General features: G+C 43.8%; 1 protein-coding gene across 1 annotated transcript in view; it reads right to left on the bottom strand.

Annotated features, from left to right (window-relative positions):
• SPTLC2 (serine palmitoyltransferase long chain base subunit 2) overlaps positions 1-12595 on the bottom strand; it is a 104122-nt gene extending 91527 nt beyond the window's left edge. Inside the window, exon 1 of the mRNA XM_054970837.1 lies at positions 12418-12595. Within this exon, the coding sequence (XP_054826812.1) occupies positions 12418-12549 (132 nt within the window). The 5' untranslated portion in view covers positions 12550-12595. The remainder of the gene's footprint in view (positions 1-12417) is intronic.
• Between the last annotated feature and the right edge of the window lie 7436 nt (positions 12596-20031).

Here is a 20031-nt window from a genome sequence, read left to right as displayed (position 1 = left end):
CATGATTATTCAGCAGTCTTTATATTAACTCAATCAACAGAAAATCGTACCATCATTATAACTGCCCATTGAGTGTGTGTAGTGCCCTCAAGTCATAGGTGACTTCTAGCAACCCCTGGCGATGTTTTCACGGCAAGAGACTATCAGAGGTGGTTTGCCATTGCCAGCCTCTGCAGTCCTGGTCTTTGCTGGAGGTCTCCCATCCAATTATTAACTAAGGCCGACCCTGCTTAGCTTCTGAGATCTGACCAGAACAAGCTCACCTGGGCTATCCAGGTCAGAGGAGAGCAATTACATGAGCCCAAGAAAGTATCTTACCCCCCAAAAAAGCAGATCAGAGCCAAGGAGCCCCTTCTAGGAAGAAGCTCTCAATCAATTCAGCTTCTCATAACAACAACTCACTGTTCTGCTGTAAAAGAGCTCACATTCTTGGCTAACTAGTTATCTTATAACTTCAAACACCAGATAAGGTTATATATATTTGAAAAATCTTGAAGTATGTACAAATTGTTAGTTCATTCTTGCTACTCTTTATTTTTAAAAAGTCTATGGAAAATTAATGATTACAGGTTTCTCTTACATAGGAATATCTTTTGGCTTCAATCAATACACCCATCCTTAAGCTATATCTCCAATGTCTGTGAAGTTAAACATTCCTGTCCTTCTCAGACACTTTCAATACATTGGGCCTCAACTCATTGTATCTATTGAGACAGATGAGACAGTTCTATTAATCTACACAAGGCCATTCAACTGTGTTATTTCTCTGTTTTGTGCCCTTCTCCAAGGCTGACCTGTTCTAGGCCTCTAGACTCCCTTTGTGGCATGTCTATCGGACAGGGCTAGCCCTGTTTCCATCTGCAGATATCTATCATTTTCTCGGCCAAATCTGGCAACAGTTCTATATTTCTAACGATATCTGTAACATGACCATGCTCCAGTGCTGGGTGCTGTGCTCCTTATGTTCCCTCCCTGAGTGTGCTTTGCATTTCAGCATTCATGGACTGAGGGTGCTAGTAGGCTGCTTATCTTTCTTCCTATAAGAGGAGGTGGTCAACTGGTACACTATTGTGACTAGGGGTTGTAGCAGAGTTGCTACACCTGCGAGTGCGGTATTTATCTCTATATCCTCTCTATAATGAATGAACACAGAATAGTGGCACCAGTATTGAAGGCTTCAGCTATGTGTTTTAGAATCTTATTTCTGTGCAACAGTTGAACATGGTACCCGAATGAAACCAGCAGCAGACAGAAGCTGATAAACTGGCCCAGTTTTTATCCTGCAATTCCTTTGTCTTTGTGCGCTACAAAATCAATCATGTGTACTAAAACAGGGTTTTTGATGCATGTTGAGTACATAAGGTAACACACAGCACTAGCAGACAGCAGCACTTCAGGATGTATGCTATTTGGATTTTGTTCCCAAGTTCAGAGAATGATCTAAAAATGTCTGATACAAGTTAAAATAGGCCCATCCGCTACATTGCTTTGAATATCTTGGAAGAGAATAGGAAAAAACAGATTTCATAACTGTTGATTTTCAGAACCAATGTTCAGCTTAGAAGAAGGCAAATATAATAGCTCTTGAGTATATCAGAAATCTTGCTTCTTCATTCTGTGGGAGCTAGAAGGAGGGATTCTGGAGGGCCTTCTCCAGCTGGCATGCAGGTAAAGAAAAGCATATCAGCTACTACATTACAGGACAAACTCCAATTACACACAGCAGCTAGTTGTTTCATTAGTGAAAGTGACAAGCTACAGACTTCATAGAATAATGGTAGCTGTTTGTCTTCATTCCTTCAACTTTAGCTCTGTGCATATTGGCCCGTAATATGACCATCACATTCTTTTTCAAACAATCAGGTTGAACAGCTCCTCAACCATTCGCAGAACACAAGCTCATTCTTCTCATCAGTTGCCTAGAATGTCAGCCTTTGCCAGGGGCTGGATAGTCTTAGGTGGCTCATCAGCCAAACTTTTTTTTTTTGCAGGCAGAGAGGAATCTGAAGTATTTTCCCCAGTTCTCTCCCCACAATGAGCTTGATAGTTCATAAGCTACTGTGGCTGCAAAAAAAGTTCTCAGAAATACGGTCAATGCATTCTGTCTCATAGGGAGCAAGCAACAAAACAATATTTCTCTTCCCTATTGCCTTCATGTAAGGAAAAAAATCTGTTGTTTTCATTTGACATGAAACCACTTCCTACCATATGTGCCCTGGAGGGTGCTCCAATCAGCCAACAAACAACTGCTGGTGGTCCCTGGCCCCAGGGAGGCTTGTCTGGTCTTGACCAGAGCCAGGGCCTTCTCAGTTCTGGCACCAGTCTGGTAGAACTCTGTCTGCTGAAACCCAGGCCCAGCAAGAGTTATTATTTTTTTGTCAGGCCTGTAAAACAGAGATGTTTCTCCAGGCATGTGGTTGAGGTTGGACTATGGGAAAGCTTCTTGCTTGTCTCCTGTTTGGGGGGGGGGGGTAGTGAAACCCCCCCCCTTGGATTTTCTATTGGTTGGACCACTGCTGTTCTTTTCATCTCCCACCCCATGGAATGTTTGGCTGGGGCTGGGTAATATGGGCTGCCATCTAGAGCTGTTTTATTACTAAAGTGTATGTTTATTTATGGTCTTAATGTAAATTTTAATACTGATGTTATCTGCTCTGAGCCTGTTTGTGGGGAAAGCAGACTATAAGACCAATAAATTCAATTCACTCAACTTTTCATCGTGTGTAAAGCTAGAGAAAGATGGGGACAGCAGAGAAGAAGACATGCAAAGCAAGTGTGAAGACAAGATAGGAAAAGCAAAAGATACAGAAATAAGAAGTTGTAAAGGAGCTTAGCTTCTCATCAGGCAGGCAGGGAGGGGAACTATGTAGCACATGGACTCCCTTGTACAGAATTCCCCTAGTTTCTGGGCTTTTTCAAAACACCACCTACTCTTCCAAACTGTTCTATGCCACCTTATTTTAAATATTTGACTCTCTATGACACAAGGTTATTTACAACATGAATTAATACAACAAGAAAAAAATCAAATAGACCAGAGAATCAATAGCAGCAATAAAAGAACATTCATTAAGAGGTCAGCAGCATTATGAAAAAAATATTTTATAATTGCATAATCTGCACTGAGTGAGAAAGGTGGACTGTAAATACAGCAAGTAAATAAACAAACTTTTATAAAGATAGAAAACAGAAGTTTTCCTCCATCCTCACCTCTTCAGCAAAATCATTTCAGAGTTTTGAGGCAATTGTGGCAGAGGGCTTTCTTTGTGTGTAGTTGTCCTTACTTTGCACAGAACACACAGTACAGTCTATCCTGCAGCAACTATCTGGTACCTAATGCAAATGGCCTGGAAACTGATAGATCATCTGTACAATCAGACACCTGCTTCTTCAAGAAAGGAATTTACTATCAGTTTTGTGTTGATGACAAACAGGCAGACATAAGAATAAAACAGCCCAGGAGATGAAAAACATTTTACTTGGACTGACATTTGTCCTGTCCTTTCAAAGACTTCAAAGTTCAGTTGCCAGTTTACAGCAGGGTTACCCTAAGAGGGTGGTGATGGGTTTATTGTTTCTGCAAGATGAGGCCAGCTAGCACCTTGCCCATTTTGAGGTTAACAATTCCTGCCAACAAATGATTCAGGTACTAGCAGGTCCTTTGGTTTCTAGGCATTTGTATTGATCTCTAATGTTTGAAAATCCCCACCCCACCACCCCTCTACTCCAATGAATTCATAACCTGCATTCCAGCACCTGAATCCAAACATTAGCAGTGGTTATATACATCAGATGGCTGAATATAAAGCAAAGATAAACAATATCACTATGGAAGCAGCATATCCCAAACAAAGCAAATCTCACCTTGACGTCTCAAAACACATAGATGCCAAGTTCACAAATGTTTGAGAAATGTATGCTCTTCAAATGCTGCAAGACTCACCCCCAAGACTATGATCCTAGGCACGCTCAGCTGGGAAGAAAGACAAACTGAAACCAATAAGGGCTGGTCCGAGGTTTTTAGTACCCTACATGAACTATTTCCTCACCACCACCAATGAAGAAAACACTGATAAGTCTAGAATGAACACTAACTTTTATTTAGTCAGCATTCAAAATGAACAATGAAAAATAAGAGATACTTTGTAAAACTTTTCATTAACCCTAACATGATTTTGGAGTTGTAACCTTTTTACACTAGGCCACCAATTTGTATAAATATTCACAACTTTGCTTTACATGCACCTGCTTTCAGGAACTGGGAAACAAGTAGTCTGAGACAAAGTTCTGAAGCTATTTCAAGGCCTTGAGCCTTAAAGGACCCACAATCCAGCCTGCCTCACCGATTAGAGGCAAATCCTGGTGGCTGTCTAGGTAGGTTTGAGCTCGGCCACCTCTTTCACATTTAAAAGGCAAGTGAGAGTACCCCAGGGGAGGGTCAGAGGCACTGAAGCTGCCCCTAGCCTGGTCTAGGAACCAAAGCTCTCTGGGAGGGACAGCCCAGCTTTTTGGCCCCAGATTATTCACCCAGAGCCAAAATCAGATAGACTGCAACCAGTGTTAATGCCAGGCAGTTAAGAGCCATCCATTGTAAGCACCAGCAGCCACAGGCAGAGGAAGGGGAAAGAATGAGGCATCACCTTGGAAAGATGCTGCTTATGCACTTGTGACCTTGCGGTGGAGACCCTCATGGACTAGTAAGGCATCAGTGGGAAAGCTTTGTACTAGAGCATGCCTGAAGGGAGGTGGTGACTGAGCGCAAAATGGGATATATCCAAAAGCCAAAGTGGAAATGCAACTTTGGGCATGAAGGATCCCTCCCAACAAGGAGCAATCTATGGCAGCATGTCTTGGTGTATCGAGTAGGAGGCATTCAAAACTGTCCATAACAATTTTCTAATAATATGTGTGTGTGTATTGTTTTATTGAACTCTGATATCAGAAACAAGCAGCATAATCTGCTGATAAACCATAAGAAACTCACTGTCCAATCCTAGAACTTTTCCAGCAGATATGAAATCTGTGCTTATTCATCTCTAGGGCCTTGCTGCAAGTTCATCATTGAGATATGGATCTCTCCAACTCCTACACAAAAGAAGTCACTGCCACTGGAGCTCCTGGGATGGAGGAAAGAGGATCAGCTGGTACAAGCAGTACCCTATTCATCCCTCTGGTCAACTGCAGCAGGCGCAAGAGTTTTGTCAGCACGAATGTGAGGGCTCTTCTCATCCAGGCAGGCTCACCTAACAGGTGCATGCAGGTGCAGCAGCATTCTTGCACTGGTGCAAGAATGAAGACTGCCGCAGAGTCCAGAGGAGAGAAGTAAGAGCTCGGAATGGACTCCTCAAACATCTGGCAACCTAGGTGACTGCCTAGGTCACCTACATGGTCAGACTGGCCCTACAAGTCAGCATGCTTAGTATTTAGACTTTGAGGAAGTGGTAATAGATAAAGGGACAGACTGCAAGCTGTCAGGGACAACATTGCACTATGCTACACCTTCTCAAACAGCAACCAGAATGAATGATGAACTTAAGAAATATATCTGAGCCAGGCATACTGTATATGAATTAAACTTACAATGCACGCCTATGCAGAATTACGCCAGTCAGAGTGCACTGAAATCAGTGGACTCATATAGTGTAACCCTAAGACCTTAAGTCTTAATTACAAGGGGCACAGGACCAGCAATGTACCAAACAGGGACCAGCGGTCCAGAGACCTGATAACAATGAATAAATATATATATATAAATTTAATGAAAGTGCAAGTGCAATTTGTGCAAGACTTTCAAAGGTAAGTATTCCTGTGTGTGTGTGTGTGTGTGTGTGTGTGTGTGTGTGTGTGTGTGCGCGTGCGTGCGTGCATATATACAAAATATATATACATTCCAAAAATTCTGAAACAGTCTATCTACATTTTATTGTTGACTTCAACCCCACCAAAGTTAGAGTCTGACCTGATTTTACAAGATTTTCAATTTCATTTTTTAAAATCCTTCAACAATAAACGAGTCAAATATTAGTCCATTAGATATCTAAAGCATTCATTCTTATACAATGAATGCAATAAAACTGCAATAAAAGGAGGGTGCTACTTACATACGGGTACTCTTAACTGTGTGGAATATTTGGCAGTATACGCCTGCTCAAGTGAACTTTGTGCCAATCCTGTGGCTGCTACAAAGTACTATTCTCTTCAACAAATTGAGTTATGAAAAGATCCATTTCAAAAAAGATTGCTTCCCAGATAGTTAGCTTGACTTACTTACATAAAACAATTACATAACCCTTTTAAAGGTATAATTTCCTTCCATATTTTACTCCAAACTCAAGCAGGATGCCATTTAAAATCGGAAAGGAAGATTTTTTTTGCTCAAGAGATCCTTTTTTGCTGTGTAGTACAGAGATGAATAGAGTTGCATCCAAGCTCTTTTACCATATCAAATTCCCCCAAAGTAAGTTTCAAGCATGTGACTAGTTACCTAGATAGAAGTGTGAAGTTATTTCGGAATAAGGGAAATGCTTTAAGACGAAGTGCTCAAACACAAACTGGGAGCCAGTATGGATGAGCCAAGACTGGAGCAATATGGTCTTTATGACCAACTTCCAGGCTGCAGCATTCTCCACCAACCGAACTTTCCAAACACTTCTCAAGGGCAGCCCCACATACAGCACATTGCAGTAATCTAATCTAGATGTAACCAGGGCATGCACCATAGTAACTAGTTCTTTTATACCCAGGAAAGGCTGCAGCTGACTAACCACTTGCAACTGGTAAAAGGCACTCTTCGCTACAGCTGCCAACTGCTTGTCCAGGCCTGGGTCCAAGAGCACTCCCAGACTATGACTATGGGCCTCTTCCTTCAAGAAGAGCACAACTCCATCCAGAAAGGGTGACAACTTGTATCTCAAGTCATGGTCAATTAAAGCAAGATATTTTGGGGTGTGCTTGGAAAGACATAGGAGCCAGTGTTTCCTAGTGGTTAGAGTGTCAGACTAGGTTTTAGGAGACCCAAGTTCAACCCCTCTGCCATGAAAGCAGTGGGCCAGTCACATGCTCTCAGCCTAACCTACCTCACAGGATTGCTGTGGGAATAAAATGTAGGAGAGAAGAATGATGTAAGCCACTTTGGCTCCACACTGGGGAGGAAAGGTGGGATATAAATGAAGTAAATAGATTTTTAAAAAGACAAGGTCCTGGGAAAGAAGCTCTGACCTACCTGGACTCATTCAGAGGAAACCTCTGTAGAACTCTGAACAGCAGCTTTAAAACTGTTGCTTCCCTCCTCTAGATCAGTATACACTGCTGACCATAAGAAGGGGGAGGCGGGGAGAACACTGCCTTGCTACTCCAGCTTGGTACAACAGAGGGCTTCTCACAGCTCACCATTCTACTGAGCTGTGCACCTGGAGAACCAAGACATACATCTTTTAGAACTCTAGGAACCAATTTACCCACAAATATGGTATCATTTGCTAGGAATATATCTTTCTTAAAAAGGCAAGCAAACACAAACCTATAATATACACTATTTGTTAAGTACTCAGTTTTGGATTTGGAAGATCCAGGTACAACCCCTCACCTAGACATGGACAACGGACTTGTTAAAAGAGGAGGACTCTATGCTGTCCTTTTCCTCAGATTTCAGAGGGGGACAAACCAAAGAGTCGGAAAGATAGAGAGGTCAGGGCCTCTGTTTACTGCTCTGACTATCCTTTGATGTGTAGATTGCTATTCTCAGGACTTCCTCCTTGTGACATCCTTCTCTTCCTGGCTTTGCCGCAGCCACCATCTCCTTCTCCCTTCTCTACATCTTGCAACCATGGATGCAGGACTTATCCTGCCATCCATTTCCATCCTTAGAGTAGATAGGAAAGGAGAAATAGATCCTATCACAGTATGGAGTTCATACAATAAATAACTCTTATTTCCTTTTCTAAATATAAACAAGTGTATGGTTTGTTATTTTCTCTCCTGCACACACACCAGCCAACATAACTAGCTTACACCACCATAATCATGCTTTCACTGCAAATAATATACTCTGCTAACGGCCCAACAATGGAATTCTTTAATTAGGTTTCTGGGGCCAACACCCAATTTATTTATTAGGACTCTCCCAAGAGCAAAGTGTGGACAGGGGCCGTGGGAGTTGAGCTGGGGTTGATCTTTGTGGCTATGCGGCTCTCCTTCTACCTGAATAACAGGAAAGGTAATATAGAGGTGGGGGAGGGGGGTAGCCCTGACCCAGAAGGCCCAGGCTAGACCAGTTCAGAAGCTAAGCAGGGTTGGCCCTAGTCAGTATTTGGATGGGAGCCCACCAAGGTTCATTGTTGCTATGCAGAGGCAGGCAATGGCAAACCACCTCAGAATATCACTTGCCTTGAAAAACCTACGGGCATTGCCATAAATCGCCTGCAATGTGCCAGCACTTTCCACCAACAATGCAGAAGAGTAGCTGGCTAGTAGGGCTGGGAGATTCCTGTAGATTTGGGGGTAAAGCCTGGGGAGGGCTGGTTTTTTGGAAGCATAAGGAGCTCAGAGTCCACATTCCAAACTAGCCCCTTTCTGGGGAACTGATCTGTCATCTGGAGATCAGTTGTAATTTTGGTAGATCTTCAAGACCAACCTGCAGGTTAGCAACCCTAATGGCTAGTGAGAAAGAGGGAACCAAGTGAAGACTTGCACTGTCTTCACTTGCACTGGGTCTCAATGAGAAAGGTGGACTAATAAAATAAACATAGCTAATTTATACATTACTTTAGCAGTGGCACTACCACTCATGTTTCTGCATGTTGAGCAATTAAATTAACATATTAATCTACTCTGTCATAAAGTCTACCAGGTAGTTTTGAACAGGTTGCTATGTACAGTCTAGTTTACAACACTTAACTGTTTAAAGTATAGTGCCAGGTAAAGGCACTGAAATTATTATTAGTAAAGTTCAAGGCAACTGTAATATTAATTTCAGTCACTATCTGTGGCAGCTGTATTCAACTCAAATACAGCAGGTAACTAAAGAATGTGAATCCAATCCTGACTACACTTGGTGGGACTCATTTCCAAGTAAACCTGAAACTATCTGCATACAATCAGACACTAAAACTGGTGGAACTTGGGCCTGAAAGCAGCAAGGCATACTAAACCGCAATATCAAGACAGGAGTCAGTAATGGCTAGCACATCTTACAAACTCTAAACTAAACTTACAGATTACATGTAAGCACTAAGTGCCCCACAAAATAGCATAAATACATGGAAAATGAAACAGTGTGATCCTATGTATAGGGTTCAACTCTCCCAAGAGAGAAAGTGTGGACAGGGGCCATGGGAGCTGAGCTGGGGTTGATCTTTGTGGCTGTGGGGCTCTCCCTCTACCTGAATAACAGGAAAGTTAATACAGAGGTGGGAGGTAGCCCTGACCCAGATGGCCCAGGCTAGCCCGATTTCATCAACTTTCAGAAGCAAAGCAGGGTTGGCCCTAGTCAGTATTTGGATGGGAGAGTCATTCTGCCTAAGATAGCCCAGTATGTTTTTCAGCATTCAATAAAAACAGACAAATATTCTTGTCAGTCACTATTCAATTCTTCTACACCGTTAGGATTGCAGCCACCATATTCCAAGCAGGTATTCCAAGCAAAGTGGAATACCTGCTTGTTGGCTTTGATGTTCCCTAGTCAAAGCCAACAAGTGAACTGTAAGGTAGTCGGGAAAATAGGGCACCAAATCAAGTCAAACATGAATATTTCCAAAATCTACTGATCAACTCTGGAAGGATCTATTTGCCTATAGTATACTGTGCTTTCAAAAACTGCTCTGAAGTCTCTTGCTCTCACTGACTGAAATGGCCCAGAATGTTCATGAACATTCCAACAGCTTCATGAAAAAAGACTTACAGACCACCCACCATGACAGGAGTCTCAAACTTTCAAGCAAGAAGCTCATTTTTGGGGGGCGCAGATAAGGACTAGAAAAGGGCAGTCCCCATAAGTAGGGAAAGTAAAGGAAAAGCAGTTCAGAACTAAGACAACTTAAGGATGGATGCACTGGGAATTAAACAAAAAACAGACAGGAGACGGAGTATGTCAATTTGACTATGCTTGTTGTACAATAATACATATTGACTTGAACTAGTCAATTTTGGCTGCAAACTTCTACAGTTAGTTTATACTGCCAATACTTTTTTTCCTATAAAGATTCTATGATATAACTAAAGTTTTCTTTAGATCTGTGAATAAAAAGTAATGAAAGAAAGTCTCACAAAGTTGTATTTGTTCACAATGTGGGCTAACAGATCTAAGGAGAGTCAACAGAAAGGAACATGTACAGATCCTCCATCTGTATAACCTAGATACTGCAAGTCAAAGAGAATGACTGCCATGGCCTTCATCTCAAGTCATGTGCAACTGAGTAATGCCTCTTTATACAAGGATTAGTTTCCAAGCTATTAGAAAATAGCTTGATTAGAACGCTTACAACTCATTTCACTCTAAACTGAATATAAGATGTCATTAAAAGTTACACAAAGTTATACCTAGAAATCCAACATTTTATTTCAGCACACATGCTGAAATGATAAGAGTACTGCATCTACCAGCCCAAACAAACTATATAATTCTGCAAATATGAACTGGAAGTATTAGTAAACGCCCACCGTACTTTATCATGTGGCTTGATAAACGATAATAAGGATGGGATGACTCCTATTTCCTATAACTCCCCTTCATTCCCTATATCTCTAAAACTAGAGATACAATCTTCCCTTCCTTCCTTCCTTCTCTTCCAGGCTGATCCTGTAGGGCATGTATGCAAAAGCAGACCTACCATATGTGTATACCTTGACCAGTACTGCTAAAGTTTCAAAATCCAAGTGTTTGCACACCATAACCTTCAAATAGTTAACAGCCACTAGTTTCATATAAATCTCACCTCGCTACCCAGAACTCCATCTGACCACCCCCTCCCAAAAAACCAAGGCCTCCTCAACTCTTATTCCCTAACTAGTATTCCATCACTCTTTCTTCTGGGCCATTTCACAATTCCAAGAACTTCCTTACCTTATGTCCTGCAGATTATGTCCCTATCACGATCCCCTCCATCTAAATTATGTGCTCTGAGAGAACACTGCTACTCATAAACCAACTAACTTTCCAACAGTTATACACTTTGGTGTGGCATGGGTAGAGCTCATCTCTAAACCAGAATTATACTTTCCCTCAAGTCCCCTCCTCAATCCCATACATTTAAAATGCTATGCAAAACAAAAACAAGCTGCACAATTTTTTAAAGAAAAAAAAGGCTCTGAGATTCTGCAATAGGGATGGGCCTGCTCCTATCACATGCTAATGCACACACTTGACCGCGCACACGTATAAACATAAGGTGAATAGAATTACTAGTAGATATAGTCACCAAGCCACACATTCAGATGAAAAGCAAATTTAGAAGGAGATGGCTACAACTCTGGAAAAATAATCCACAGGGCCCCACATGGATGTGACCACAACATCAACATAATCTGCAGGCGGTCTGGCCTGCTCAGTCTGCCAGCAAAACACTTTCCACGGTTTCAGGCAAAGAAAGAGGTCCAAGAGCACCTTTAAGACCAACTAGATTTCCAAGGTATGAGCTTTCAAGAGTCAAAGTTCCCTTAGGTCAGACACCAGGAGTGGAAAAGGATAGAAGCCTTTCTAATCCAGGCAGAGGGTGGGCAGAGAACTGCACATCAGAGTGTTTGGAAGCTGTCTATACTACAGGTTGAAATCAGCTCGACAGAGCAGGGGTGCGAAGTGCAGAAAATCAGCAACTGTAGTGTGAGAAAAATCTAATGTCCAGGTTCAAAGAAAGGTGTCTCCCAACAACCTGCTACCTGGCCACGCCCAAGACTGAGCCGGGGAGCCTCTTGCAAGCAAAAGCAGATGTTCTGCCAGGGCGGGTCGGAGGAAGCCAACGGGTCGAGCGCGCTCTCTCCTTCCTGAATGTCAACGGCTCGTAAAAGGGCAGGGCTGGATCCGGATGTTCCTGGGGCGTGCGGGCGGGCGAGCGTCTTTGGCAACGCCTGGGCTCGGAGCCGGGAGAAAGGGGAAGGAAAGGGAGCAGGGAAAGGGAAAGGAGGGGGCGCCTCCAGCCTCGTCTTCCTCGGAGAGAAGGGAAAAGTCCGGGAAGCGGGAGAAGCCTGGAGCGTTGCGCCGGCGTCTCCCTCGACCGCGCTGGGCGGGAGGCAGCCGAAGCGCAGCTGGCCGCTGGAAGCCACTCTTCCTTCGCCCGCCCTGCCCCGCCTCCCGCTTAGGTGACAGCGACAGGCACAGGCGCGGCCCCCGTCCCCCGAGCGGGGCCCGAAGCCGCGGCGCCCTGAGAGCGGGAGTGGCCAAGCCGGGCAGGGCGAACCCGGACCCAGCCCCGCCGGCCGCCTTACCTGGCTGTGGGTGTCGGCGCCGGCGCTGCCTCGCACGTAGCCGTTCTTCAGGCCGCCGCCCGCGCCGTGCTTGCTGAAGCTGCAGCCGTTGGCACGGGGCTGCCCACCCAGGTTTTCGGGGCCCCGCTTCATCCCGCCGGCTCCGACCGCGACACCAGCAGCGCGAATCCGCCCTCGGCACCCGGCCCTGCCGCTCTATCGCACCGGAAACCCTGGCGGAAGCGCCCGCCAATCCTGGGCCGCAACGTCAGTGCGGGGGGCGGGGCCTTGCAAATTACTACGAACACGCTTCGCAGAAGTGAGAGAGAAGCCAGGAGGGCGGCCGGCCGGCCTATAGACGGCTGAGGGATCCAGAGGCCGGGGGAGGGGAATAGAACGCCGACTTTCGAGCTGACCAACGAGGAGAGGGAGGGATCTGATGGAAAGGGGAGGAGAAAAAGAAGCGAAGCGAGCCAATCATTAGGCAGGAAGCCAAGAAAAGGGGCGCGGGCGGGATGACTAGTCCCGTCAAAGCGGAGTCGGATATGGAGCAAGCGTCGGTGGTGTGGCTTTGGTTGCCAATCTCCCGAAGGAGCTTATATATATCTTCTGAAATTATGACTGAACCCCAAATAGTAGAGATCACTTCCCCTGAAGAAAATGGCTGCTTCGGAGGGTGGGGAGGGTGGACTTTGTAGCATTACAGCCTATTGAGGTGTTCCTCCTCTTCCCAAAGGCTTCATTCTCAAATCTCCAGGGATTTCCCAACCCAAAAATTGGCAATCCTAGCTGCAAGGTGTGTATGTGTAAGTGTGACGTCATGTTCTCACAGTGCAATATAATTCATAGGTGTTCGTCTGGAATTTATTTGATGCGGAGTTACTCCACTTTAAGAGCAATGGGTTTAAAAGGGAGTGACTCCGTATACGGTTGTACTGTTAACGCCTTTTATAAATCTAGCTAGCTGATGACGGAAAGGGCAATTGGTGGTTGTGGCGTTTTGCTGCCTCCCAGGCTTTCGTAGCGTTCTCTTAGATTTTCGTTGCCGCTATAGGCTCTCTCACCTTAGTTCTCTCTCCGTTTGACCTGCAGTGTTGGAAAGCTTAGTTATATTTAACTGGGTAAAATGACAGAACAGTCAGTGCGTGGGGGTGGCGGTAATGTAAAAAGGAGCCTGTATTCTAGATAAAACAGATGTATTACTTAAACAGATCGAGAGTTTATTTAGAAGTACATAAAGGTAATGGTTTCAGGGTAGTTCCAAAAGCATAATAGTTTCAACAAGACTGGTGGGGGGTAAGTGCTATCAAGTCACAGCCGATTAATGGGGACCCTTGCTGGGATTTCCAAGGCAAGAGATGTTCAGAGGTGGTTTGCCACTGTCTACCTCTGTATAGCAACCTTGGACTTCCTTGATGGGCTCTCACCCAAGTGCCAACCTCGCTTAGCTTCCAAGAACTGACAAGATCAGCTAGCCTAGACCATCAAGTTCCAGGCTCCAATAAGACTACAAGCCTCCTAATTGCGAGATAAGTACAGGTTTTCCTTGTATTTTTCTAAATAGACCTAGCCACCAAGGCTTAATTCCGTCAGATGCCCCTTAGGCTAATTATCATCCACAGCAAAGAACGCACAAACTTCTCTTAGACTTCAGCTCCACACACTACTTCTCTTACTTTTCAACTCTCCCTCAGAAACACTACAGTTCACTCCGCCCCCTAGGGGACAGCTAGGGGACAGCATGCTTAACCCACCCACCCAGTCCCCCTCCTTGCTTCAGAGGCCTGGATTTTTAAAAAAAATATTTTTATTGGATAGGTTGAAAAACATAATCACTTCAATCTCTCTTTCTCCTACAAAATACATATTTCATCCCAACCCACCCTTCCCCTCCCCTCCCTTCTGACCTCCAACAGCACATACCCTTTAGTTCACATAGTATTCCCTCCAGTTCTATTATTTCTCATACTCTTCTAAGGTAAAGTTACAGTCAATATAAAATTCAACAAGTTACATAATGTTCGTCAAAAGTTGTCCATGGACCACAGTTGGTTCTTTACATCCCAGTTCTTTTCCAAATAATCTTTAAATTTTTCCCAGTCCATCAAAAAATAATTTAATCTAGAGGCCTGGATTTTTAACCACAGTAAATAGGTTGGAGGAGGCTTGACTGCACATAAAATGCACAAACATACATTCAAAATTCCACATTATCTACTTGAAATAAAGCACTCAAAATATTTACATGTCAAAAAATTACAGTGGTGTTGTCAAGGCTGGACATGGGCAGAAATCTGGAGTTCTGGCTCAGCTCAGTGGAGGCCTAGGGTTGCCAGATCTCCCTAGCAACCAGTGGGAGGGGGACAGAACTTACTGGGGCTTGTGCATGCACTCTCAGCCTCTGCTCAATGATGTCACACTGACATGATTGTGCTGGCTGCAGGAGTCGTCCTGTTTGGGGCCCAAATCGGGCCCCTGTGAAGCGGGGGGGGGCTAGAGTTGCCAACTTCCAGGTGGTGACTGGAGATCTCCCAGAATTACAACTGATCTCCAGGGCACAGAAATCAGTTTTTCTGGAAAAAATGGTGGGTTTCGGGGATAGAATCTATGGCATTTACTCTGATGAGGTTCCACCCCTCCCCAAACCACAACCTCACAAGGCTCCACCCACCGAAATCTCCAGGAATTTCCCAAACTGGAGTGGGCATCCCTAGTGGGGGTGCTCCCACAGCCATCACGATGACATCACTTCTGGGAGGGAACACACACCGCACACTTGCCCAGGTTGCCTACCGATGATAGGTGATCTCTGGGGAGTTTACCACCTCCTACTAATTGCCAGTGATCAGCAGACATGGGGGCAGCAAACTGGTGGGCACCTGGGAAGATTAGTGGGGCCCCAACTACAGAGTCTAGTTTGCAAGTCCTGCTGAGTGCAGTGTGAGACTAAATTCTGAGTAAATATGCATAGAAACCTGTTACATTATGAGTGTGTTGCTGGGATGAGACAAGTTTGTTCAATGTTTATTCTGTGCTTCACGTTTGTTACCAGGAAGGCCTTCATAAAAAAACATAAAATCCAGAGTCTAGCAGTACCATCCTAGGCAGCTCAGAATCCTACTCAAGTCTTTTTGAGTGGTTAGAGGAGACACCCCCCCCCATCTCTTTTCCACCTGTGGAAAAACTGGTTGGCTCTAAGACATTATCATCACTGATAAATTACTGTGATTTTACATTACCAATTAATGTAAGTGCCCAGCTTGGAAGAGTAAAACTTTACTTTTTTACTAACATGTCAGCATGATCTTAAACGTATTTACTCAGAATAAACCATTTAAATAAATTATCTGTTTACATTATTTATAGTCCGCCTTTCTCACTGAGGCTCAAGGTGGATTACATGATATAAATTGATATGATCAACGAATGGGACATTCAATAAACTATACAATAGGGTATGGATTACAAACATTTGGGTGGGGGCGGGGGAGCAGAAGTCCAATACAGAGCTGAAACAATGCTGAACCAAAACATAAGCAATTTCACATGACATGGAAACTACCCAGTGGGAGCATACTTACAACAACAGACACTACACAGTAGTATAGTCTGCAATCCCCATCTTCTTACCAAAGCATCTGTCTGAACCATTTCCTTACAGCACAACCCTATTACCTGTGTAAAAAAGCCCTCCTGAATCATTCGGTTTTGCAAAGTTTGCAGAAAGCCAAGAGCGTGGAGGCTCTCCTTACCTCTTCAGGCAGGCCAATCCATACGATGGGGGTCACCTTGCAAAATGTGTGTGTACAGTCAGCCATTGATTTTGCCCATTTGCAGATGACACCTGCAGAAGGTCCTATTCAGATGAGCAAAGCTGCTGTGACAGAACACAGGGAGAGAGTTGATCTCATAGATATGAGGGACAAATGCCAGGAAGGACTTTGTATGTGGGAGCTAAAACCTTGATTGAGCCTGGTAACTGATGGATAGCCAATGGAACAACTGCAGAATGGGAGAAATATGCATGCTTCACGTAGCTCCCAGTAATAACGAAGCTGCTGCGTTCTGTACCAACTAGAGTCTCTGAGCTGACTTTGAAGAAAGATTTAAATAGATTGTATTGCAATAGTTTATTCTTGATGTTACCATGAAGTGGCTCCAGGTGGCCAGATTGGCTGGGTCAGTAAGCCCCACTGTGACTTATTCCTGGTAAATATGATTAGGATTGCAGCCTCAGCACATCTTTTCCTTTTGTCTGTCTTGTCACTGCATAGTCACAGCAGGTGAATTCTAATAACAGGTTAATATGCCAAGTTTTTGAATGTACATTGAAACAGGTAAATGAATCTGCTTTTGATCAAAAGAGCTTTTGGGGAGGAGCAGAAAACAATAATGATAGTTTGTGTAATTTGTGCTTTGAAGGCCCTCGGGTTGAATGATGTAAACTGAAAAATAAATGCACATATGTGTATGTCTTTAACTGTAAGGCTAAAGCCTGGGGCATTTGTCCTTTTTTGTGTGCACCAAGACTACAGCTGACTCTATGTCTTCTCCTTTGCTCCATCATGCTTAACATTGTGTTCTTCCAAATCCTATAGTCCATTAGTACTGAAATCTTTACATACCAACCACAGTACACTCCGGCCTTGCATGCTTTTGTTGTTCAGAGAGTTACTTTGGAGGCTAAGGTGTGCCCTGTTCCCTCCCCTTAACTAGTTTGGGCCGGATGCCAAGTGCAGAAATGAGTATGATTCATATCAGTGCAAAAGTCAGGCTGTGATCAGAGCAGCAAATGGCAGTGATCCATCTAGCAACTATTGATAAGGATCTAGCAAACAGCTCAGAATTCAGGTGAGGCAAGGCTCAGGGAGAGGTAACAGACGGTGTGCATTTCTATTACCCGAGCCAAACAGACATACCTCTGGTGCTGCTTTTCATAACACTTGGTTGCAGAAATATCTGTTTATACATACATACACATACCTACAGGAACAAACAGAAGAAAGAGGGAAGGGAAGTCTTACAAAATTAGGTCAGCAGGCCCTGCATTCCAAACTGCATTGCAGTTTACAGATAAAAAAAGAACTGGTCAAAAGGTCAGAGAATCCAGTCAGAATAGGTATGGACTGCTCCCCACTGGTGACAAATTGACAAAGTAACACAGACATTGTACATGAAGCTCTACAGAAGGTTTAATTTAATTTCTGAAGTAATTTTGGCACATCTGATCCTTATTGAGCGAAAGCCTGATATTGTCAGATCTTAGGGTTGTCAACCCCAGGTTGGGAAATTCCTGGAGATTTGGGGGCAGTTGATGGAGAGAGCAGAGTTTGGAGAGGAAGCTCGGGGGGATGGGATGCCACAGAAGCTAATATTTCAGCCAGGGGAACTGATCTCTGTAGTCTGGAGATCTGTTGTAATTCTGGGAGAACTGCAGGGCCCACTTTGTGATTGGGTAACCCTATCAGATCTGCATATTAATTCTAACTCTGCAGTTTCACTTTGAACCCAAGAATGTCAGTTTAGGAGTCTGTTATTGAATGTTCAGAGAGGTTAAAATGCTCGCTGCTGGTTTTTGAATATTTTGATTTTAAAAGTCTGATTGGTGTCCATTTACAATGAAATCCTGTGCAGAGTTATTCCTGCCTAAGCCTATTGATTTCATTTGTCTTATACTGGGGTAACTCTGTTTAGGATTTCACTGTTAGTCTCTTGCATAGGCAGTCTACTTGGGCAATGTAAATGGCAGAAAAGTATAGCTGACACATTATAGCATTTATAATCTTAGAAAATGTACAGCTGAATTATAGTATACCTGATGTTGTTGAGTCCTAAAGTGTCACTTGAGTAGATATGGAAGTAATCTGTTGCAGAGGATAATCACTGGGTTTGTATTGCCATTGGGAGATTCATTGTTGATAGGGAATAGTTGCTTCAGGCTGGGGCATTGCTGCCTTTCCTCCCCACCCCTCATTGTGGGCACTGGAAGATGGGCAGGCAGCAAGTGGCAGGCCACATGCCAGGGATGGAAGTGAAGAGTCCATCCTTTCACACAACCTACCACTTTCTCCACAGCATTTGCACTCTTACTGTAGCACATGAGTGGCTGTTGGGAGGAAAGCAAGCGGAGGGAGAGTGAAACCACTACAGCAAGCTGGCCGCAGTGGGGTGTTGCTGGTTTTACTCCCTTTTCTCCATAGCCAATTTGCTGTCCTTTGGGAATCCAGGTATCTCCCTTTCTTACCTGAGGTGCTTCAGGCTGAGACAGCAAGAACTCAGAGAGGGGAAGACTTTTCCTTCATTATAGCTATACAAGGGCTGCCTAAGGTTCAACAGTGGTGGGAAGAGCTAACCATGCATACTCTCGTGTAATCTGGTAATTTAAAATATTTAATATTAACAGTTATATCTTACATTATTGTACGTGTGTGTGTGCGCGCGCACGCGCGCATGCATGTGGTGGGGTGGCACATACAGTTGTGATTTGGTTCCTTTGGTTGATGGTAATTATACATGTGGCTCTCTTCAAGCCATAGCATGAATGCAACTGCTGTTGATCTTAAATGGTGTTTTACGTGTGTTTCAGCCGTCAGCTATAGATGAGATAATCAGTGGCCTTTTTGAGCCTTTTCCCACTGGGCTTGCCCTATAGCAGATAATACCTGGATATCCATATGGCCTTGTCGAACTGTCTTTTCACTTCCCCAGGAAGGTGTTGTTGTTTAAAGAACATTTAGTGTAAATCCTGTAAATATTAATCCCTATCTGAAAGACTGATGCAAATGTATTTTTAGGACCTGACTGTAGACAATGAATTGTGTGGTACGTCCTAGATGATAGTTGGAAGAATCTGGATAAGTATAGTGCACCAGTTGGTTTCTGGTCTACAGCTTTGTTTAGATGTCCATCACAAAGTACAGTGGTGTCCTGGAATTCAACCTACTGCATGGTCTGCTCCAGGCCCACATTGAAGTTTCTTGAGACCTATCTGGAAAGTGGTGGGATATTCATTTTCTACATAAACAAATTTGGGAAGCAGAAGTTGTTAAATTTACAGTGGAATTTCTCAAGGACCTTCTTTTGATCCAGATCATGAAAATATAGGGAAGAAGCATTGGGTCAGGAGTTGAAGAAGCATTATTTTAAATCTACCATAAATACATTGGCATGTTATGGGTATATGCGTACAGATATCCATAGCAGTGAATAAAAAAGGTATGCCCAAATTTGAAGTAGTTCTAAGAGAACAAAGTTCAACTGTCAGGTGAGACATGACATCATTAGAGATAACATTCCTGATGGCTTGTGTGGAATGTTTGTATACAGAAATTCCACATTTATGGTAGCCAGAATGATGTTTTCCAGAAGAGCAACTGCAGACAGTAGTTTCCCCAGGAAGTCTGTAGTACTCCAAAACCAACTAATATTGCTGGTAGCATGGGCCCTGATGACACACAGCCACACAGGTCTTCAGGTTATGTCCTACGAGTCCTCTCCTCTGTCCTCAAACAGGAAGAGTTTGTCTGTTAAGTCCTCACACCACTCTTAGACTTTTCCCTGTGATAACTGCCATAAAAATCACTCTCCAGTGGCACTTTGCCTAGAAATCTTAATAGGTGCTCAGCTCCTGTAACC

Source organism: Eublepharis macularius, chromosome 2 (assembly GCF_028583425.1).
Source record: "Eublepharis macularius isolate TG4126 chromosome 2, MPM_Emac_v1.0, whole genome shotgun sequence".
Lineage (NCBI taxonomy): Eukaryota > Metazoa > Chordata > Lepidosauria > Squamata > Eublepharidae > Eublepharis > Eublepharis macularius.
Note: the sequence above shows the minus strand (reverse complement) of the source record. Positions and strands in the feature narration are given on the sequence as shown.